Consider the following 24,040-nt stretch of genomic DNA (forward strand, 5'->3'; position numbering starts at 1 on the left):
TAATTTTGTGATTTACGCTTATTAAAACATATATTTTTTCTTTTCAGTTTCTCAGACTTTGTTTTCTACAGTTTATATTTCACCTCTTGTCACCATGGGAACAGTACTCTTATGATATATTCCCAGCTTACTACATGAACAATTAAAGCACACCTGAAGTGAGAGGGATACGGAGCCTGACAAATTTAATTCCTTTTAAACAAAGCAGATTGCCTGGCTGTCCTGCTGATCCTCTGCCTCCAATACTTTCAGCCATAGACCCTAAACAAGAATGCAGATCAGATGGCAGGCAACTGGTATTGTTTAAAAGTAAATATGGCTGCCTCCATATCACTCTAACTTCAGGGGTGATTTAAAGTACCCCTGAACTGAGGACAAACCTACTGAATGGAGCCCATGGTGGACTAGATTACCGTTTGATGAGTGTCCTGGCCCTGCTCATTCTCCCCAGCACCGCAGAAGTTGCTGCAAGTGGTGCAGAGCGATTTCTGAGCTGTGCAGGCACGAACTGCGTCTGCACAGTAACAGAAAGCACTTGTGGACAAGGCTTGCTTTCACTGTACACGCAAGGCTTGGAACCGCGTTTGTGGACAACTAGCAGCGCCAAGACACTCATCAACTGTTACTCTAGCTCAATATGGGCTTCATTCATATTTTTTGTCCTTGGCTCAGACATACTTTAAAGGACAACTGTAGGGGGAAGGGGGGGGGGGGGGGGGGTCGGGGGAAAAACCAGTTGAACTTACCCGGGGCTTCTAATGGTCCCCTGCAGGCGTCCTGTCCCCACGCAGCCACGCACCGATGCTCCGGTCCCCACCTCCGGTTGACTTCTGGAATTTCCGACTTTAAAGTTGGAAAACCACTGTGCCTGCACGGCCGTGTCTTCGCTCCCACTGACGTCACCAGGAGCGTACTGCACAGGTGCAGACTGTACTGGTCCTTCGCAATACACTCCTGGTGATGTCAGTGGGAGGGAGGGCGCGGCCGCGCAGGCACAGTGTTTTTTTTACTTTAAAGTCGCAAATTCTGGGAGTGAACTGGAGGCGGGGACCAGAGCATCAATGAGCGGTTGCGCGGGCACAGGATGTCTGCAAGGGACAATTAGAAGCCCCAGGTAAGTTCCACTCTTTCCCCCCCCCCCCTGCCCCCCTACAGTATATGTTTATATGCTTTTATATGCTATGTTATATGCTTTTTCCCACTGCATATAACAGGAAAAAGGCATATGTTTTCTCTGTGTGCTTGCTATGTGTTTTTCTTTTTTGCTGCATTTCCAAAGTCCCATTCATTGTACTAAACTGCACAAAAATGCAACTGCAGAAAAAAATAATGCAGCCAGCAGTATGTTTGCAATTGAGAAAGAATCACAAGCAAAATGTGCTTTCTGTGAAGAAGAAAAAAAAAAGGCCCATGACATAGCAATTCTCTGATCGTATGCAATATAAAAAGACAAATTAGATCATGTACAGTGGGAACAGGTCCTTGCTGCAGACAGCAGTACCAATACTTTTGCAGCCTGGTATTGAGTTATTGCAGGGGGGTACATTTACTTATGGCGCCAGGCAGTCCAGGGCTGGGTGAGCCGAATGACGGGTCTCCCTGGTGTTAAATACTATTCCCCCTCGGAGTTGTAGCAACTTGGAGGGAGATGTAATATGGGGTCTAGGAACCGCCGGAGCCAGAATTACCGTTACGCGGGGCGTGCTGCTATCACGGTGTCCAGCTTCAAAATGAACTGCTTTGATTGCAGGGAACTAAAGCTGATCTGCAAATGCCCCTCCTTCCCTTTCAAAAGAAGCGGAACTTCACGTAAAGAGAAACCATAACCAAGAATTAAACTTCATCCCAATCAGTAGCTGATACCCCCTTTCCCATGAGAAATCTTTTCCTTTTCTCAAATTGATCACCAGGGGGCTCTGTATGGCTGATTTTGTGGTGAAACCCCTCCCACAGTGTGATGTCTGGACCATGGTTCTAACATCACACTGTGGCAGCCTTGTTGCATTGTGGGAAATAACAGTGGTGTCCAACTGCCAACAAAGCAAGCAGCATCTCCTTCCACTGACATCACCTGCCAGCAGTAAAAATGTCACCCTGTGGTAAATGTCAATGTAAATCAGGGAGAGGAAATATTTTAAAATGGGCAAACACTGACTAAATAATTTATACATAATTATTGTAAAAATGAAGCAATTTTTTATTACATTATTTTCACTGTAGTTCCTCTTTAAAAAAAATATAGGAATGTTAAAAAAAGGAAGTAATTTGCAGCCAGGTATACTGTATGCCGCTGCCCTATGTTAAAAAGTCAAATAATTCTACTCTTCTCAGTGCTAAAATGGCAGATATTTCCTTTCTGCTAATAATACGTTTGTGAGGTTGCCCAGAAGAGTGAAAAATAAGCTATGAGACCTGAGTGGTAACGGGGCAGGCATAAGATAGACCTGTGTTTTCTCAGTGGCCTGGTAACAATATTATTAGCTCTGTTCAGTGTTCACCTATTCATCAGTGCCAAACAGGCATGCTTTTCTAATGATAACCTTAGTAACTGTATTCCCTTTTTTTCCCAAGGCTAAGTAAATCACTTTACTATGACACTACTCTTCCTTCTGTATGCTACATACTGAGAAGCTGCTTTTACCTGTGTTGAATGTTGCTAGTCCACCTATAGGTCCCGGAATGCCTTGCCCAGGCATCAGCAAGGGAGTAAGCCTCTGGATCTGAGGTGTCACTGTAGCAGGAGTCTGGAAGTTGAGCATCTGTGGATTAGCTTTGCTTTCTGAAACAGGTGGTGCACCAGCACTTGGATGTGTGTCACGGTAACGGCTTTCCTCTTTTAGTTGCTGTTGTATAGCTATTCGAAGCCTTGCAATATGCTGTCTGGAGAATATGTGGGCACGACACGGGATGGTAGGTCCATACTTTACATTGCAATGAGTACACTCAGTAGGTTGAGGTCCTTCACTGGTAGTAGTAGTTCCAACCATTCCTTGGAGTCTGGCTTTCTTTTCTTTGGCTCTCGCATTCTGAAACCAAACCTGAACTACCCTCTTCTGAAGCCCAATATCACTGCCAAGACAGTCACACTCTTGCATGCTAGGGGTTCGATATTCTGAATAACAAGCTTTTAGTATCCTTAGCTGTAGACTACTCATCTGAGTCCGGTAGCGTCTAGCTCCTGAAGATCCTAGCATACCTTCAGAGTTGAAAAATCCTTTGCCAGGACTAGAAGGACCAGGATCTGAACCTGACGAATCACTCATTTCTCCAGCTTGTGGGCTGTGCATTAGGGATTCCATATGTTTAGGGGCTACTTTATCTTCTGTAAATTTTTGGTTGTTCCCCCCTTGGTTATCAGTAGCTTGGTTTTCAGTAGTTTGGTGTTCTAAATGTGTGACTTTAGAAGCATCCAGTGTTTCAAGAACTGATGGGGTCTGTATTTTGTCAGGTTCAACACTCTGTCCAATTGGCAAAAGAGAGGATGCTCGTTGGTTGGGAGAAAGATGCACTTTAGCCTCTGATGCAGAAGACACTAAAAGAGGTGGCACTGTAGGTTTAGCTGGGAAGGAAGCCAACAACAATCCTTGTGAAGGCTGGGAAGTGCTCACTAGGCTGGACAGAACATGGGCAGGATTAACAAGACCTGGAAAGGTCTGGCTTGGGTTCACTAAACCAGATAGTGAATGTGAAGGATTAACTAGGTGCGATATGGCCTGAGAAGAGCTAGCCAAGGTAGGAATTGTTTGAGATGGTTTAACAAGGCCAGGCATAATTTGGGTGGCAGTCAACAAGCTTGAAAGAGCTTGGGTTGTATTGGCTAGAGATTTAGCAACTGGAGTTGTTGTAAGACTGGAAGAAGTATGGGGTTTAGATAATGCTGAAGAAGTCTGAATAGCTGAGGAGCCTGATTTTGCTGCTAGCTGTGGCACAACTTGGCTTTGAGTTACATTATAAAAGTAACTTGAACTAGAGCCCTCTCTTTTCGTTCCTTCATTTGTAGACTCATCCAGCTGCCGAGGAGCTGTAATAGTTCCAGGTGGTACCCCTCGGTATTGGCCTTTCCTCTCTCGAGCCCTAGTGTTTTGAAACCAAACTTGAACGACTCTCTTTTTCAAACCCACTTCAAGAGATATGCGCTCCAGAGTACTTCTTGTGGGGTTGGAATCTTGTACATACCACCTGTGTAAAATATCTAATTGTTCTGGTAAAATAGTGGTTCTTAAACGCTTGTCTCTGGGTGGGTCATCTCCACCATCACTTCCTGCTGGAGAGAGGCTCTCTTCTTCATGCTTTCTTTTTCTATGACCAGCCACCTCCCCAGACCCTGTAGGAATAAGTAAAGAAATGTCCATCAAAGGTGCTTGAATATGGCTATTGCTTGGCAATGCCTTTGTTTGGTTCTCCTCCATGGAGCTATTAGAGGCAGAAGGCTCATTCTGTTCCAAGGGATGTTCACCTTGCTCAGATATCTCTGTACTTCCTTCTGTCACTTTAGGAGGCTCAACATCCTCTTTTATAACTGCAGCAAGCGTTTCTTGTTCAACCATTATTTCACTTTCTTGTTTGTCTTGATTTTCTTGGTTAATTGATAATGGGAGATCTGTGCTATTAGTGTGGTCAGTTACTGATTCTTCTACCCGAGCAGATTTAAAAGGCTCTTCTTCTTTTTCTTCAGTTTCAGTTACTTCATCATTGTGGTCACTGTAGCAACTTTTTAGGTGGCAAATTAGTTGAAATATGCAAGGTAGACTACAACCACATTTTTTACAGGGTGGAACGTTACTGTTGGAAACGGGACGCTCCCCAGGCTGAACTGGGTGTAAAGGGGGTGAGGGTGAGGCCCCAGACTCTGCAGCTTGTTTCCGGGCTTTCTGACGAGCATTTTGAAACCACACTACAATTACCCGTCCTGAAAGACCTAAAAGTGTTGACAGTTGCTCTACTTCATTATCTCTAGGATATGCACTGGACTCAAAGAAGCTGTTCAGTGCCTGAGTCTGGTAGTCTGAGAACTTTGTGCGTGAAAATCGTCTATGGCCTGAGCGATCAGCCTTAGAAGCATCATCTGGATCATCTTCTAGATTCTCTTGAATACCTTTTTCTCTTTGCTTGTACCAATGCTTTATGGCTGCAGGGGGTAATCCTGTTTTTTCTGCTGCCCACATTATTTGTTCCTCTAGCAGATGTCCTGGAAAATCAAGGTGGTTGTGCAGAAATCTGAGCTGTTCCCCTGTGATGCTGTATTCGGGTACAGCTTCTAAGTCTTCAACTTCTTTGGAGCTCTGAGATAGTTGAGATGTTACAGAGAAATCAAGTGGTGTAGCTGGAGGACCTACTGAATCAGGACTAACTCCTGCAGGGTTGTGGCTATCATAGGTACGGCGGTAACTGGCAGCATATCGACTCAAAGCCTCAAAAGGTAGCAAACGTTGATGGATATGTTCTTCATGTGTTTTAAGAATCAATCTGTTGGAGAAATTTTTGCCACAGGTACCGCACTGAAGGTTTTCCGTGGTAGGAGGTGTAGGTGATGTATTAATTGGTACAACAGGGGGCTGTGGTGGGAGATGAGCCTGACTAGTACCTGGCTGCCTTCCCTCATTGTACTGTGTGACCAACTCAAATCCAAAATTTTCCAGTAAAGCTCTTGCTGCAGAGCTAGTAGGATCTGTGATGGCTTTGGTTGAAGACTCTGGATTCTGTGAAAAATCTGCTTCTCCTGTTGCTGCCTCACGCTCATCTGGAACTTTCTCTTCTTTCTCACTTGCTGGTCTTGGGGTAACACTGGGCTGGTCACCCTCATCTTTTATGTGCGGAGGTTGCTGAGCACCTCCAAAAGATAGTAAAGGAGCTGGTCCTCCTTCTGCATTAACTTTGAGTTCTTGCAAGTAAAATGGAAGCAGAAGCTGTTGTTGCTGACGCTGGAGTTTCAAAAGGGCTTCAGGGATCAGCGGAAATGAGGGAAGCAATGATGACGCAAAAAGTGGAGAGGGCTGAATAAGTGGTGGAGGCCTAGACAAATCCATGGAGAGCTGCACTGGAGGAGTAGCAACTGTACTGGGCAAAATGGGTACACCAACACAGGGACCAAGCTGTGGCCTCTTTTTGGGAAGATCCACTCCTTGCAGTTCTGTGGTGTCTCCTCTGCAATCAGTAGTAGTCTCATTCTTACATATGGGATCTCTTTGAGGTTTTTCAGATGGAATCTTGACAGGATCTTGTTTTAAGCTCCTAGATCGAGTCTGATGGAGTACAGAACGCATGTGAATTTCTAATGTTGAGCTTTGGTTGTACGACACATGACATATAGTGCATTTGTAGGGTTTGTCCTGTCCTGTCTGTACACTGTGTCCCACAGGTCCCGCTCCAGATTCATGTCTGTTAGAAACTGAAGGATCAAGAGAAGCTTTGCGCACCTTGTGCAAATGTGACACTGAATTATAATGTACAAGCAGGATGTTTTTCTGGGTGAAAGATTCCTTGCAAACAACACATTTGTGTGGCCTAGAAGGATCCATAAACTTGTCCATTGCAAAATTGGTGGTCTTTCGATATGTAGAATGTTGAGTATGAGCAGGTATACTTTCTTGAGTGCCTTTTTTATCCTCTTGTTCGTTGCCTTCAGCCTCTTTGGTACGGGTTTCACACGCTTGCTGAATATCACACTGGCTAAGCTCAGGATGATCTTTCTCCAAGTGGGTCCTTAGTTCATGAGAATTTTCAGAGGTCACAGGGCACAAGGGACATGGAGTCTCTTCTGATAGCTTCTCAGTATCAGGAACAGAGTCGGATACTTCAGTGGGACTTGTGGAAATTTCACCAGGAGATCCTGGAGGGGATGTATCTGTAGCTTCATCTATGAAATATAAAGAATCAGAATTAAACATATGGATAATGGTTTCATTCCTGCAGTCAGAAACAAATCATCATCATGAAAACAAATGATACTGCTGTTAACAAAAATAAATAAGTAACCCTACCCAAAAATGAGAATAGGTGGAAGAAATACTCACTGGAAGTTGGAATCTCTGACGAAGTTTGTTCTGGTTCCTCTACAATTCTGACGGGAATAATTCTGGTCCTGAAAGTTATATTCACCTTTTGTGCCTAAACACAGAAAATACAGAAATGATAAATGATTAATGTACAAAGTTGCATACAAACAGTATAAACTGAACATATGAGCAATTTAGCAAATAAAAGAGATAAAAAATAATTGTAATTCTTAAAGAAAACCCAATGTGCATAGTTTTTGTTTTCATTATTTGACTGACGCATGCTTGAATAAAGCAGAATGTCAGTTCGATGTTGACAGGCTTTAAAGAGAACCAGAGACAAGAACATAAGAGATTTATACATACCTGGGGCTTCCTCCAGCCCCATCAGCCTGGATCGCTCCCACACCCCCTTTCTCATCTGCCTCTGTCCGCCGGTACCAGGTCCCGTCATTTCGGCCAGTTGACGCAAGTGCAGTGAGCTCCCTCCGTACTGCGCAGGTGCATGCGTAAAGAGCCGGGGGGAGCCCCTGCTGAAAACTGGTCGCGTCCGGCGGAAATGACGGGACCCGGTACCTGCGATAGAGGCAGCAGAGGACGGCGGCGTGGGAGCAATCCATGTGGATGAGGCTGGAGCAAGCCCCAGTTATGTATAAAATCTTTTTTCATTTTTTAGGCAGTCTTCGTCTCTGGTTCCCTATAAGTAACTTTAAATCAAAGCAGTGCTGCCATGCAGTGCTGAAAGCTGGCCTGGATTCTGAACAAAGCTGTAAAGTCCCATCTACACCATACAATTTTTTGTGCGATTCCATTTGTTTCATCGATTCAATGCAATTCGACATTCCCGACTGGGATTCGATTTGATTTGCCATTGCAATGGCAAATCGAATCGAATCCTGATCGGACATGTCGGATTTAATCGAATCGAATAGATGAATCGAATTGAATTGATGAATCGAATCTAATCGCACAAAAAAATGTGTGGTGTAGATGGGGCTTTACTGTACGGTTTAGCCCTTCTTCTGCTTATGTGGGCTCTTCAGACTATAATCATACTAGTAGGTTAACAGAAGCCTGTGCAAATGCATACCTATATAGGGACTGGAACGCTAGATACTGATTAGGGGCATGTGAGGTTTTTTTTCCCCACCGTACGAATAAAAGCAATAATTAGCAAGTATGTGTACAAAACCATTACAAAACAGAATGATGGACAGAAAAATGTGTGCTGCAAAACACATATTTACTTTTTTCCACACACATCCAGATAAGTCAAAACAAATACACAGAGTTAGGCTTGGTTCACAGCGGTCAGCTGCATAACGTACACATTATAATGAGTGTGAACTGCAAATGGAGACTGGACATAGACTTTAATACAAAAACAGCATGCAGCCAGTTAGAAAAACGCAATCTGTTTCAACGCAGTACTGTGGACAGGCCCATAGAACTGTATGGACAATCAGTTGACATGCAAAATTATTCTGCAATGCAACTGAGCTATGGTAGCCTTTAGGCCTCTTTCCCACCAAGACGTTGCGTTAGGGGACGTTATGGTCGCATAACGTGCCCCTAATGCAATGCCTGGTGGTGTTGGAGGAGGACGCCAGAGTGAGCTGCGTTAATGCAGCTCTTTGTGCGCACTGCGCAGTACAGACTGCGGAGACCGCGTGATCATTCCGATCACATGGTCTCCGTGGCGCTGATTGGCTGGCGGGACCACGTGATGCGACCACGTGATATATGTGACCATGTGATATATTAAAAAAAAAAACATTACTGAGCATGTGCACACAGTCTAACGCGGCTAAAGCCGCATATAACGTAGTGCATGCTGCACTCTCCAAGAACGTGCAGCATTACCCTGTAACGCAACGTGGCCACTGTGAACAGCCCATTGATTTTACATTGCTGTGCGTTGGGCTGCGTTACAGGCTGCTCTAACGTGCGCCTGTAACGTCCCACTGTGAAAGCAGCCTTAAAGAAACCTGAAGTTCAACTGCATTTGCTGGACTGTTCAGCTGTTGATCTGCTGGGGAATAAGTGCCATTCATTTGTTGTGCAATGAAACCGAATGGGAGTGTCTGTAGCCACACTTGTCAGTGGTTTGGCACATATTATATCCCCTAGTTATTGCCTAGCTATGAATGGTTGGCATGCCCTGTTTCTGTTGCATGCTCCTCAAATTATTCCATCCACTTCCCTGTACTTCAAAATTCTGTGGCCTCTTTCTATCCAGACAGGTACATATATTATATAGCTGGAGGAATTCATGTACTAGAGTCACCCAAATATGCAGTTTGTTTCTATTTTCAGCTAGATTTGTTACAGTAAACAATTGTCTCATGTTATTGCTTGTATGAAAACATAGGATTATCAACAAGCATACATGCAAGAAGGGTGCTGGGAAATTTGGGCGCACGGTGAAGCCGAAATTACCTTCTGAAGGCCGCTATAGCCGTAATTCACATTACAGCCTATGGTGGTGCCCAAATGTCCGGCATCCTTTTTGCTCGATTTGTATTAATAATACTTTAGGATGACTATTAGTACTGCTGTCCTCCAGAACTCTGTGTGGCTGAGTATCACTGATTTTGGATCTAGTACAATATGTTGATCAAAAACTTGTGTTTAATACGTCCGTTCTCATTGACTAGTAGTAAGCCCAACAAGTCCAAAACATATGGAGGTTTTGTGTGCTGCTATGTTATGTTACACAGCCTTACTGTATTTTCATTGTACCTTTCAGAGTGACTACACTGAAATCACATATTCTATTAAGAAATGTAATTGTTTTCATTCTTTTCTGGAAACTACTGTTCACTGGTGCAGTGTTATGGTCTCTGACATCCATTAATCTTTCCATAGCTTCAAAACGTGGAGGTCAGCAGAACACATCATAGCCTTAGGCTGGTTTCACACTGCAAATTGGCTGTTGCAATGCAGTGCATCGCCAAAAACAGGCCTTCAGGGAACAACGCGTTAGTGTTCCCTGTCTGGCCACCAGCCAAGCAGGAAGTGACGAGCGCTTGCGGTCACTTCCTGCTTCAGGTATGCGGAAGTGGATTGTAAAAATACGTTTCCGCAATGTTGTTTTAAAAAAAACCTGCGTTACACCGAATGGTATGCAACAATGGATCTTCTAGATAAATTGGTTCCCTTACGTATCCATTAAGTTCGTATTCCCTTTATAAGAATGGTACTAACAGGTCAGCAGAACATGAGGGTAGAGGGAGGTGGGAGGGGGCTTTGAAAAATGATGGCAAGAGAGTATACTTCCTTGGAATGATGCAATATACTTTTACTCTGCAAAGTTATACTTCTGTATTGTTCTCTTGTTGAAAAACTTAATAAAACGTTTGTACAAAAAATAAAAAACCACGGGGCACACATAGTAACGTAGTTCTGCGCTAGCGTTAGATTAGGGACTTCCGGCGCAGCGAACCGCAACGTGGGAAGTGTGAATTTCCCCATAGGGATACATGAGGCAGCGGTAGCAGTGCGGCAATTTGCCACACCGCGCCAGTGTGAAAGGGCCCTGAAGGTGCCCATACACACACAGATTAAAACAGATCGATCCCTCTCTGATCTGAATTTGATCACAAAGAGAATGAATCCTTTCACATATTGCATATAGATTTTCAATACATTTCAGTATGAGATCTATTGAAAAGCTTTGGAGCCGCAGTGTTGCACTGTCCGATGCAGTGTAACGCTTGCTATGGCCCAATTACGGCCGCTTCTCTGCAGCCCCGATCAATCAAGATTTTCTGTCCAGCCTAACCGACAATTTTGATTGCTTTACAGCAAAAATTATCAAAATGATGGTTGATGTGGCAAGTTGTGGTATAGGTTTCCATCAGATTCCGGGTCATCAAATCTGCTGGACATTGAACAGTAAATCTGAAGTGCGTACGGCCTGCTGGATGGTGTAATGGTTAAGGGCTCTGCCTCTGACACAGGAGACCACCAGGGTTAGAATCTCGGCTCTGCCTGTTTAGTAAGCCAGCACCTATTCAGTAGGAGACCTTGGGCCAGTCTCCCTAACACTGCTACTGCCTATAGAGCGCATCCTAGTGGCTACAGCTCTGGCGCTTTGAGTCCGCCAGGAGAAAAGCGCGATATAAGTGTTCTGTGTTTGTTTGTGTGCTTTACTTGCTCTGCTTCTGTTTGATTGTGTAAACATAACCCCTGTGTAATGCTGGGAATACACGTTTCGTTTTTGCCTTCGTTTTAGCCTTCGATTCGTTCAGTAAACGAATCGAGTGTTGAAAACGTATGTGAAAATAGTCATAATCTCATTATAGTTTCGATTAATAGACCCCAAAAACGAACGACTAGTGATCGAACATGTTTGATATTATCTCTCTTTATCCATCTAATCGAGCCATTGGTAGGCTTGATGGCTGTTCAGATCGATTATATGTTCGTTTATGTTAGTCCGTCCCTGTAAAAAGGGATTTTCGTTTCGTTTCTTTGCAGCCTTCGATTATTGGAAAAACGAAACCATCAGAATCGAAAAAAAAAAACGAAACCGTGGGTGGTGATATTAACCGTACGTTCGATTATTTCGGGAACGAAAAGGACAAAAGGCACAATCGAAACGGAGGCTAAAACGAAGGCAAAAACGAAACGTGTATTCCCAGCATAAAGAAGTTGTGCTAGCCTTCACATCCCCTGATCTGCCCAGCAGCACTCACATGGGGGACACCCAGCTGCTGATAGAAGGAATTATACCACACAATTGTCAATCTGCTAGAGACTCGTAATGTACTGAATTGGAAATGCATGTGATAGGTCGTGACTAGAGGTTATAAATGAAATGTTAAAAATTCTAGCTTCCATGCAAATTTTATGCAAATACAATAGTTTGGACCTGGACCAACCAAGTACACTTCCTGCTGATTGTGAAGTGCTGTTATAGACTCTTTCAAATATGTCAGAATTCTGTTTTCAGGATAACCACGTAGAGTTTAGCGCTATGTAGTTGAAAAAAAGAATACGGCCATTGGATGTGACATTAAAAAACAGTAGTCTTCATTTCATGAACTATTCCTTCATCTTTACCATTTTTTTCTCTCCTGTACTCACCACTTGTAGTAGTTTTTCCACACATTCTGATACCACGTTGTGTCCATGTCCCAAGTGGGCCTTCAGGTTAGTGGTTCCCGTCAGTTGTTCTTGGCACAGTGGGCAGCGAAACGTTGGTTGCAGTGCATGCTGGGACACTGCATGGCTGTGGACCTTTTCTTCAGAAGGACTAACAAAAGCACAGAAGGGACAGCAAAATACCTAAGCAAAGTCCAAGAGGAAATTCAGTTACAACTTGGTAAGGCTGTCAATTTTATAATACTAAGAAAACATTGTATCATGAACATATACAAAAGGACAAATAAAAATAAAAACAAAGAGAAAAGGTAGGATAATGTTGGACACCCACTTTAATATCACAATTGTACAATCACATTGTAGTGTGTGTGGCCAGCTTTAGAAATGAATAAAAAGGACAGACTATAAAGCAGTGACCAAGTGATGGTGTATGAGTAGAAACTAACTAGAGAGGGTAGCTGTTTCCTTAGTTCCTTGTCCTCTCTTTTTTTTCTTTAGGCTAGGTTCGCCGCGGTCAATTGAGTAATGCACACGTTATCATGAGTGTGAACTGCAATGGAGTATGGACTTAAGGTGGCCATAAACGTATAGGGCTCGATTCACAAAGCTGTGCTAACCCAGTTAGAGACTTTAGGCGTGATAACCATTGCACCACGCTGGTGAAAAGCCAGTTTAGGCGTGATAAATTTAGGCATGATAAGTTTAGATAAGTGTAGATCGCACGCAAAGTCCCACACACAAAGCAGCGCCATTAAACTATATGCGAAGTGCACCAGACTTTGCTAGCGCAAAACTTTTGATCAGCTGTGCATTGTGGTGCTAACCCAGTTGGTGCTTAAACTTATCACACCTAAACTTATCACACCTAAACTTATCATGCCTAAACTGAGTTTAGGCATGATAAAGGGCTTTTCACCAGCGTGCTAACTGTTAGCACCGCTTTGTGAATCAGGCCCATAGATTTGCAGCAGATTCGACCATCAGATAGATTTCTGTCAGATGCCTATCAGGTCGAATCTGACAGGAATGTATCTGATGTGTGCCACACAGTAGGAATCGAATTTCAATAGATTTCAGAATGAAATCTATTTAAATTCAATCGAAATGCAATGTTGCACCATTTGATCCAATGCAACCCTATGGGCCATCGATCGGCTGCCAGTAGCTGATCGACCCGGATTTTCTGTCCGGACCGATCGAGCAAATCGATCGAAATCGGCCGGAAATCGATCAATCTACCGATCGATCATGCTTTCTGCTGCATCAATTTCTAGCCGATTCGATTAAAACGGTCGAATCGGCTGTTGATAGATAGCTAAAAAGCAACCAGTGTATGGGCCCCTTAAGACTTATTTACAAAGCTTGCATGCAGCGAGTTAGAATAACGCAATCAGTTACAATGCAGTATTGTGAACAGGCCCATAGAACTGTATGGGCAGTGAGTTGACATGCAGAATAATTCTGCAGTGCAACTGACCATTGTGAAACTAGCCTAAAGGATGCCACACACTATGCAATCTGACTGTACAAGCAATAACCAATCTTTCCACTTTTATGTAGAATAAAAGACTACCTGAAAAATAAATCCATGTCACAGTCAATCTATTGGGGACGGGTTATACTACATGGATGTTGGTAAGATTGTATGTAAATTGTACAGTCAGATTGCGTGGCCACCTTCAGGGTAGTTAATACCTATGACTGTTTCTCAAAAGAACCTTGAAGTGAGACCAATATGGGGGGTTATTTAAAGGATACATATAAAGCACTGTTATCCAAAATGACTCCCCCCACCCAAACCTTGGTACCTGCTCCCAGCACCCACAGACACTGAAAATAAACCATCTCTATATTGAAAAGCCATCTGCTTCCTACTCATAGCCCCCTCTGACAGCTAGAGGGGGCTATGACAATGGATAAAATCAAAGTCCAGTTTTTTTCACATCACCTAATCCCTGGTGCATATGGGTGCAGATGAGGTGGGGAAGGTCTGGGGGAGTAATAGAAGAGGGAATGCAACTGGAGTAAAGCAGAATGATTCTGATTAGTCTCTCTGCAACTGCACTTCATTTACTCTAACATCCTGTGCACTGGATCTCATAAATCTCCACCTACATACCGTAACAAATCCCAGGATTCATTTCAAAACTGTATATAATGAAACAGAGGTACCCAAAGCAGGCTTAAAATGGCAAGGTAATCTAAATGTAATCTAAATTTAGCGCTAGTAGAGAGATAATGGTTATTTATAAATATGAGTAACCCTAATTTAACCTCCTTTATACAAGAAATACAACAAAATACAGTATGTTATATCTGGTACTTTAGTCAAAAAAAGTCATATCTGGTCAAACTGTATATCTGATAAGAGCTGGGGGGGGGGGGTGCAGTCAAAAAGAGGATATGATTAATTGCTGGTGGACTTCACCAGGTGAATTACAGTAACTATCCCAATACGTCCATTGAGTCACTGCACAATGGACAATATAGTCACATCACAACATGATGCAATTATTTTCCAATGGCGCTTCCACACTGGTGCATTTGTGGTGCAATGATTTCCGTCGGGCCAATGCGTGCAGTAATGGTTGAGGTGAAAGCAACTTCTATGGGACCCTGGAGAGGAGGTTGCTCAGGTGGTTAAGGTGATATGTTCACTTTGTTTCTCCATCCTCTGACTTTGTCTCAGTGCCCATGGACTATACATAGTGCAGCACGGTGGCGTAGTGGTTAGCGCTCTTGCCTTGCAGCACTGGGTCCCTGATTCGAATCCCAGTATGTAATTTGCATGTCTGTGTGGGTTTCCTCTGGGCACTCCGCTTTCCTCCCACATCCCAAAAAACAGATAAGGTAATTGGCTTCCCCCTAAATTGGCCCTAGACTACGATACATACATAGACATAGGACTATGGTAGAGACTAAATTGTGAGCCCCTCTGAGGGGCAGTTCGTGACAAGACAATATACTCTGTACAGCGCTGCGTAATATGTCGGCGCTATATAAATACTAAATAAATAAATAATAGCATAGAAGTGCAAATTGCCAAGACAACTCATATCCAAAGGGTAGGCAGCATTGCTGAAGAGTGCCAGCATCTGATAGCCCCATAAACATTTAGCTATGGGGCCCCCATAGTCTCTAGCTACGCCACTGACTGTATGTGTCCCATCACACCAGCAATGTGCGATGCGACTTTTCATCACTGTTGTGTTGCCATCCTTTTTTTTTACCACAATGGGTATAGTGCAAATGTACCCAGTAACAGTGCATTAGGATCTTGTGATCTGTCACAATGCAGGGATGTGAACATGCCATACAATTGTCTGGGCAGTGCATTCACATGGGTTATCACGTTGCATTATTGTGCAAACCAATGCACAGAGTGTGAAAGCAACTTTACCTGTGTGCTGTGAAAGGAAGACTGTGGGAGAAGTTGTGAAGCCGATACAAGCAGCGTAACATGTATCTTCAGAATAAATAAGGGCTGTGACTAGCTCATAATTGAAGTCACACCATTTTGTGACCATTTGTTACCTATAATTATCTATATACCATACAAAACTGGGGAAAACTATTAGGAACTCTTTCATATGGGAGGCTGAATCAGGTAGTTCAGTCTCCCCATCTGTCGGCCACCAAGCACCTTCCAGCTGCAATTTATAACCCTGTACATGTTGGAATGCGGTGTGGTTACCCACCAGCAAGTGAGTGAGGCCATAGCCATTCTCAGATGTGGTGCAATATGGTGACTGCCTCTACACTGTCTGTGCCGAACGCTAACCAGTGCCTGGCTGCTGCACAGGAGCAGCTTATTAGCCTTCAGCCTCCTGTATAAAAGAGTCCTTATTAATGCACTTTACACATATTAGCAGCAGCGCTAAAACATTGTAATGTCTGGTACACATGAGCTACAAATGTAGCTGGTCGCTAGCACACGGGAGCGTGTGCGCGACAGATCGGCGACAGCTCGTCGCCGGGTCCCACCGCATACACACGGCGGAAGAGGGATTACTGATGCAATGGAAGCTGTTGCCGACGTTCCGCGCGTGCCACGTGGTTGCGGCGACAATTGTAGCCAGTGAGTATGAGGCGTAAGTTGTTAGAAGTGTGTTTAAAACTAAGTGCAATTCCACGTCTAACCACATTTATCCTAATTACTGTGGCGGGGGGGGGAGGGGGTTAGGGGGAGCTTAAAAACAAAGGTGAAAATTAACAGAAAACTTAGCTCAACCGCTGAGACAAAAGCTTGCAGCTGTCATGCCTGACTGCCCCAGAGTGCTTTCCAAATACATTCCCTGGGCCTAGTGAATACAGCTGAGAGGCTGGGGAGTGTAAATATAGCTGATCATGAATATCTATGAACAAGATGGGTGATGTGTGTGGCTTGTACGCACTCTGGCCTAGAGGTGCTGGCAGTTGTACTGTAAAGATATTGTGCTCTGATGTGAATGACATTGTGGAATACGGTAAGTTATAATTACCAGATAATAATAAATAAATAATGCAGTCGATGTGTACGCAGGGTTCAAGCATATGAGCAGCCACTGGCCAACTGTTTAGTGTACCTCAGTCAGTTTGTATTGCATGTGTTGCAGACATGTTTCTGTAGTATTTACATATGTATTTGATGGTTGTTGGGATAAATGTGATCAATTTACATATTATTTTTAACCCACAGGTTACAGTAAATCAGTATATTTCAGTGTCAGGATTGAATTATGTAATTACAGTAATAAGCTGTTCAGACTGAGCCCTCTGTTCAATAGCAGTCCCACACACACACACAAGCATTTGACTTCTAATTAAAATGCAACTGTACAATAAAAGCCATCGATAAACTAATCGCATTATTTAAAAACGGTGCCTGCAAATTAACAGCAATTAGCCGTGTTTATTTATTTATTAACTAAATTTGATGAAATTATAGCACAGCGAAAGCAAAGAATTTTAGATGCAATTGTATCCAGTTAAAAGGAAATCAATTATTCAGTTTGTACCTTCTGTTTATCACTGCTCTTTTTCAATGGCTTTAGGATTGTCCTTGTAAGATCATATTAAAAATGTGTCTTTGGCCATGTTCACAGTGCTGTTGCGTTCCCTGTGACAGGAGGAACGCAACGCAACGCAATGGATCGGGACAGCAGTGTTTTGCTCATGTTGCGTCGGGTATGAATGAAAATTACCGGTATGCTTCATGGGTTTTACTTCTAACGCACAACACGTTATATCACAATGCTCCGGCTGCACTGTGAATGTCACATAAGTGGTGCATTGCAGTGTGGTACGCTGCATTACAAAGCGGCAGTTGCACTGCACCACTGTGAATGTGGCCTTTGTGTGGCCAGCATAATGTTTAGTACAGAATAATAGGGTTCACAAACCCCGGTCAGAACTTTCCTCATCTTCCATCCTCACCAGAACTGAGTGAGGCCCCATTCACACTTAGCGCAAAACGCCAGAGATTTTTGCCAACGTTTTGCGGGAGTGATCTTTCAAATCACTGGACAGTGCAGCGATTTCTCTGCGATCGCATTTAGCGCTTCTATAGCAGTGAAACGCGATCGCCCGGGAAATCGCCTGAAAATGGTGCAGGCTATGCGTTTGCGTTTCGCAATTTTGGGCGATTTGCGGCGATTTGCACAAATTGCCCAAGTAAGAACGGGCCCGGAGGGTTTTATGACACTAGCGCTTTCAAAGGCGCTAGCATTTGAGCGTTTTGCCAAAATCGCCGGCAAAACTCTCAACTGTGAATGGGGCCTTAGGCTCTGTTACAACTTGAGCGGAGAATGGACACTTTTTGCCTGTTCTCCGCTTATTGCTAAATGGACAGTGAATGGCTCCTGATTTATAAATGGGAACCGCTCACACATTGCGGTAAGCGGACCACACTTCTGTGCAGGTGATAATCCCGGGCAGGCAGATGCGTTACCCCCATACAGCTGGACCATTGGAGCAGACATTAACACTGTCTGCTCCCGCTGATCCGGAGCAAGTGGGAACAGAGCATTACCATCTCAAACAGGGTGAGACATAACATCATATATATCATTTTTTTCCACTGTGAGAAATAGCTAGATACTATTGTTATCCTTCATTTCCTCTCCGTGGAACCACCTTTATATTGAATTGAAACCATGCAGGAGTCCTAGTGATGGTCATGTCTAGGAGAACACATTTGATCAGCTGATAAATTTGCAAAGCTCTGATTTGTTGTGATCACAATCTGCTTTAGCACTTGATCATGACTAACAAATCACAGGGTGCATACCCACGTCCAACAAATGCACAAGAAGTGCACTACCAACCGCAAGACCTGTATGTCATATGTCCTAACAACTAAATGACCAACTCATTTACATACTGCGCACACAAGCGGAATGACTGCACAATACGGCCGCATTCAAAACAAGCACAAGTCGTTCAGATGACTTGTACACACGCAACCAACTGCACGATAGCAGACCAACAGTCGTGTGAGTAGATCTGACGGTTGGCAAACGGCCTGTTATCAGTTGCTTGTCTAGTCATTTATGTACGAACACATGTCTGATTATATTCCAACGGAATAAAGTCAGTCGATAATCAGGAAGCAGGTTGGTCTGTGTGTATGAGGCTACAGACTTTCATGTCTATCACCTGACCAAACTGTTTACATGATTCTCCATGGGTTCTCCTAAACATGACCATCACCATACAGGACCACGGAGATACCAGAGACAGGAAGTGGCAATGGTTGTCACTATCTTTGTACCCACTGGAAGGAATTCCCCTAACTCCCATTTTAGGTGACACCACTGAGAAAGGAGTGAATCCCTTGTCAGAACACAAACATTCTGATGATTCTCCATTCAATGAAAAGCTTTGACTGGAGCGAGCTTTGCATATTCACATCAAGCATTACTGAGCACAAGGGATGGTCAATGGGATGCAAATAATTCTGTGCTGATGTAGAATTATGCACATTTTTGTAGCTTAAAAACAGATTAATAAAATGAAGCCAAGGTGGGATTCAGCTGGTCCATTTTCTTTTCTCTGCCAAAAATTGCACAATTCATTAGCAACTTATCTCTTTGAATATCCCCACTGGGACAATTAGACCACCCTTAGGCCACATACAGACATCAGACCATAGTCTTTGGAAAATGAAAGATCACAGACCAATCTTACCACCCTTCATGTAGTATAAGAGCCATACTCTACACAGTCTTTTCTATGGAGCTGAACTCCACATCAGACAGAAATCTTTGCAAGATGCAGCACACACAGATGCTGTACAGACACAAAAGATCAGTATCTGCAAAAGATCTGTTCCTGCCAAAAATCCATTCCTGCAAATTGCAATGATAGTCTATGAGATCTGCAGATCATCATACACACATGATTTAACTGACATTTACCTGCAGATCTGCAGATCTGAAAATCCATCCTGGTGGATCTGATCTGCAGATGAATGTCAGTTAAATCATGTGTGTATGATGATCTGCAGATCTCATAGACTATCATTGCAATTTGCAGGAATGGATTTTTGGCAGGAACAGATCTTTTGCAGCTACTGATCTTTTGTGTCTGTACAGCATCTGTGTGTGCAGCAGCCTGCAGAGATTTTTTTCCTGGTGTGGAGTTCAGCTCCATAGAAAAGACTGTGTAGAGTATGGCTCTTATACTACAGGAAGGGTGGTAAGATTGGTCTGTGATCTTTCATTTTCCAAAGACTATGGTCTGATGTCTGTATGTGGCCATAGTATTTGGTCTGGCGGATATCAGTGGAAAGACAGTGTGTGTCTGTTTCCTTTAAACGAAGCTTAAAATATTAGTGATAAAAAGCCCCTTGTATATTGTGGAGCGCTCACTATGCTAAATGTACACAGCTATACAAAAATACATGTTTAGAATGCTGTATAGCAGCTATTTTAGTCAGAGAAAACATTTGAATAGTTTGTTACTATATGCACCTCATTATCTATGCACCACACCCTAATATAATGGAATGTGACTTAACTCATAAGTAGGAGAATCTCTCCCAAAGACACACACACACAATTTAGTGAAAGAAAAAACAAGCTCTACAGTGTATTTTTGCTACCACTAAAAGCAGCATTTATTATAAATGTACTGTAAAATGCAAAGCCTATCTAACTTGTAGGCAGTATGGCTGATTACCTCAAGACAGATGGACTTGGCACTGTTAATGTGGTTTCCCACTAATTTTGGAGCCTTATAATATAAATATCAACAGTCCTGATACTGACTGGTGGAGCTCAGGAAAGTCAAGGAAGGTTAGTGTTATGTGTGCACGATGGATGGAGCACAAGGGATAAGGAGGGGGAGTGATGGTGTTGGCCAGAGCTTGGATGAGATGACCTAGCAATCTAGAGCTTTTATTGACAAATCACGGAAGGTCGGGGGAATAGGTGTGGAGGAAGCTGAAAAGTGAGCTGCAGTGGGGGAACGGAGAATCATTTTGAAACGGTGTGGGCACAGGTCGGCTATCGGCGGCTGGCAGAAGCCCCAGGGTTTTTTCTATTGAAACTTCAGTTCCGCTTTAAGAAGGGGGTGCAGCCATGTTCTAAAGACATTATGCTTTTTATTAATGGCCTGGGTCTTTGCAGGTTGGTATACTGTCCTGGAAATTTAGAAGCGTTGCGGCAATCAGCACAGACCAAATCTGAAACAATTACAGCTCAATTAGCACATGAATTGCATGTGCTATATCATAATTAGGCTATTCAGGTCTCCTCTGCTAATCAGCAGCAGCCATGTAGGGATTTAAAATGATCACTCCTATGTTTCTCAAAGGAAACCAGAGATCAGCTAAACTAAAGTATCTAAAGATACTTACCCGGAGCTTCCTCCCGCCCCATAAACATGTGAGAGTCCCTCGCTGGCCTCCCGCAGTCTGCCGTTCAGCCGCGATCAGCCCCGGAAACTTGCTGAAACGCGTTCAGTCGGTGTCTTCTGCGCATGCGCAGTAGACCTGGACTGACATCACTGACAAGTTACCGGGGCTTATTGCCACTGAACGGCAGACCGCAGGAGGGTGGCGAGGAACTCGTGTTTATGGGGCGGGAGGAAGCCCCGAATAAGTATCAAATCTTTAGTTTAGTTGATCTCGGGTACACTTCTGTAGCTCCAGCAATTGTGTATAAGAATTACATAAACCACAATATTCTAAAGGCTCATACACGTGTACCAACTATCTTCCAAACATGTCTATTGGAATATAAGTTGGGTGTGTGCAGGTCCGTTTCTTGGGCAGGGCAACCACCCTGGACACAGACCGGCAAGTAGATGAAGGGGAGCGCAAGCAGAAGGACATAACCGCTAGGGAGCGGGTGACGTGCAGTGCAGCCAAATGGAAGATTACCAGCTCGATCACCTTCCTTGACTCCTCCTGGGCTGCCTGCATCTGATGTCAAGTCATCATCACGTCATCACCGAGTGATGACACCTGATGTCCTGTAGCGGTACTGCAAGCTGTCAGTGCGTGGCGCCCATGGAGGAGTTGGCTTTCCGGGCTCTCTTCACTTGTGTGTTTTCCTGGTCCCTGCTTCCTCCTGGATGAGTGGCTGGTCACTAGTAAGTAGGCAGATCTACTTGTGACCTGTGGTTGTGTAACTGTCCCTAAAGAGTAAGGGTTTGCGAGTCCAAGGGGGTGGGGGGGAAGGGGGCACAATTTTTACACCCTCGCCCTGGGTGCAATTTAGCCGAGAAACTGCTCTAGGCGTTTATATGGCCGACAAACAACCAGATGACCAACTGATAACAGGTTGTTTGCCAGATCCAACCGGTGGATCAATCTGACTAACTATCATGCAGGTTGGAATGTGTGTACAAGTCTTTTGAACAGCTTCATTGTTTTTGAATGCAGGAATGTTGTGCGGTTTGTCATTTAGTTTGCACGCATAGTATTTAAGTGAGTTGGTTGTTTAGTTGGTTGGTAAACAGCTTGATGTGTGGTGGTTATGTTGTGCGGTTGGTTGTGCATTAAAGGGACTCCGAGCTCACAATAAAAAAGAAAGTTGAACTCACCTGGGGCTTTCTCCAGCCCAGTGCTGGTCGGGAGGTCCCACGACGGCGTCCTGGCTCCTCTCCAACACCCCGATCCGGAATGGCTGACAGGCCGCAGCCCGGGCGACACTCTCCCGAGTGTCGGGCTGCTCCTTCCGCGTATGACGCGGATGACGTCACACGCCGGCCGCCTCGCGTCATCACGGCGGCCGGCGTGAAAGTACTGCGCATGCGCAATTAAAGCGCGCATGCGCAGTACTTTCACGCCGGCCGCCGTGATGACGCGAGGCGGCCGGCGTGTGACGGCATCCGCGTCATACGCGGAAGGAGCAGCCCGACACTCGGGAGAGTGTCGCCCGGGCTGCGGCCTGTCAGCCATTCCGGATCGGGGTGTTGGAGAGGAGCCAGGACGCCGTCGTGGGACCTCCCGACCAGCACTGGGCTGGAGAAAGCCCCAGGTGAGTTCAACTTTCTTTTTTATTGTGAGCTCGGAGTCCCTTTAAGTTGGACGTGTGTATGAGCCTTTAAAGTGACTCTGTACAACAACAAAAAAATGCCCCTGGCGGGTACTCACCTCGGGAGGGTGAAGCCTCGATAGGATCCAGAGGCTCCTCTGGCCCACGGATCGCACAGCTGACGATTTGTCAGTCTGTGCAATATTTACCTTTCCCTGTTCCAGCGAAACAGTTCCAGCGGAAGTAGCCGATCTCAGTCTGGTCCGCTCTAATGCGCAGGCGCAGGAGACTTGTGCCTGCACAGTAGAGCGGACCCGCTGCAATCGGCTATTTCCACCTATTTCGGCGCCGACTCCGAGAGCCGCTACTGCGTCTGCGCTGGAGCCAGGAAGGTAAATATTTACAATGCCCTTCCTGGACCTGCAGCGAGACCGCCGTGGGACAGGGGAGGATGGGGGAAGCCTCGATAGGATCCAGAGGCTCCCCCCTCCCGAGGTGTGTACCCCCAGGGGCATTTTTTGTTAGTACAGATCCTCTTTAAGAATAGCTCTGTGGTGCCCACTCATGTACATTTCATCCCTGCATCTGCCTGGTTTGGCTATGCCTAAAACAGCCATGTTCATAGTGACGCAACAAGCCCACAGTTAGTGCCTCACCTGCTTACCCATATAGGGTCAGTGATTCAGAAACTCTTTAAGGCAGAGGATCAGCATGACAGCCAGAAAACTCATGTTTTTGTATTCTCTTACCATGTTTCCTTTAAAGGAAACCTAAAGTGAGTGGAATATGGAGGCTGCCTCTACCTCTAATACTTTTAGCCATAGACCCTAAACAAGCATTTGCAGATGAGATGCTTGTTTCAGGTGTGTGATTCAGACACTACTGCAGCCAAAGAGATCAAAAGGGCTGCCACGTGCCAAGTGACAGCCAGACAGCAGAGGAGAAGACACTAACTATCACACTGGCACTGCTCATAGCACAGCAGTTCTGTAGAAAGCTAACACAGTAGTACTACTACTCTAACAACTACTAGCACTGACTGCAGTACTACAGTACTAATTAACTACACAATAACACAGTAATCCTATCTCCTAATCCCTAACCTAACCTATACTGTAGCTAGCTAAGGCTAATAGCTGGCCAGCAGGCAGCAGCTGGTCTGGTCTGTGCACAGCACACACACAGACACATAGCAGCTGCAGCAGCACTTGAGCACACACTCTGACTGTCACACATTAATCAATCAAGCTAATTAACAATTTAACAATAGTGTAGTGATAGTGAAGGGGTTAATCACTGAACAGCTTTAGGTTTATAACTGTGCACAGCCTTTGCTAGGCCAGCAGCACTGGAGCATGTCTCTCAGTGAGCATTCTCAAGCAAGGGACGATATGTCTCATCATGGCAGCCCTCCTTATTATACAGGGGGGCTGGCCAGTATTCCTTTCTGTGATTGGGTGCCAGGGCTTAGGC

At 44.5% G+C, this 24,040-nt stretch overlaps 1 protein-coding gene and 1 long non-coding RNA gene across 5 annotated transcripts in view; one reads left to right on the plus strand and one right to left on the minus strand.

Moving 5' to 3' along the window:
- The window catches only part of LOC137522184 (uncharacterized), a 70,409-nt gene that overhangs the window by 20,615 nt on the left and 25,754 nt on the right, over positions 1-24,040 (plus strand). The window lies entirely within an intron of this gene.
- The window catches only part of ZFHX2 (zinc finger homeobox 2), a 149,701-nt gene that overhangs the window by 15,475 nt on the left and 110,186 nt on the right, over positions 1-24,040 (minus strand). For all 4 annotated transcript variants that reach the window (XM_068242206.1, XM_068242198.1, XM_068242202.1 and 1 more), the window contains 3 exons: positions 12,087-12,287; positions 7,014-7,107; positions 2,642-6,856 (listed from right to left, as the gene is read on the minus strand). In XM_068242206.1, coding sequence (XP_068098307.1) covers positions 2,642-6,856; positions 7,014-7,107; positions 12,087-12,287 — 4,510 coding nt within the window. The remainder of the gene's footprint in view (positions 1-2,641; positions 6,857-7,013; positions 7,108-12,086; positions 12,288-24,040) is intronic.

Source organism: Hyperolius riggenbachi, chromosome 1 (genome assembly GCF_040937935.1).
Source record: "Hyperolius riggenbachi isolate aHypRig1 chromosome 1, aHypRig1.pri, whole genome shotgun sequence".
In the NCBI taxonomy this organism is placed as follows: Eukaryota; Metazoa; Chordata; class Amphibia; order Anura; family Hyperoliidae; genus Hyperolius; species Hyperolius riggenbachi.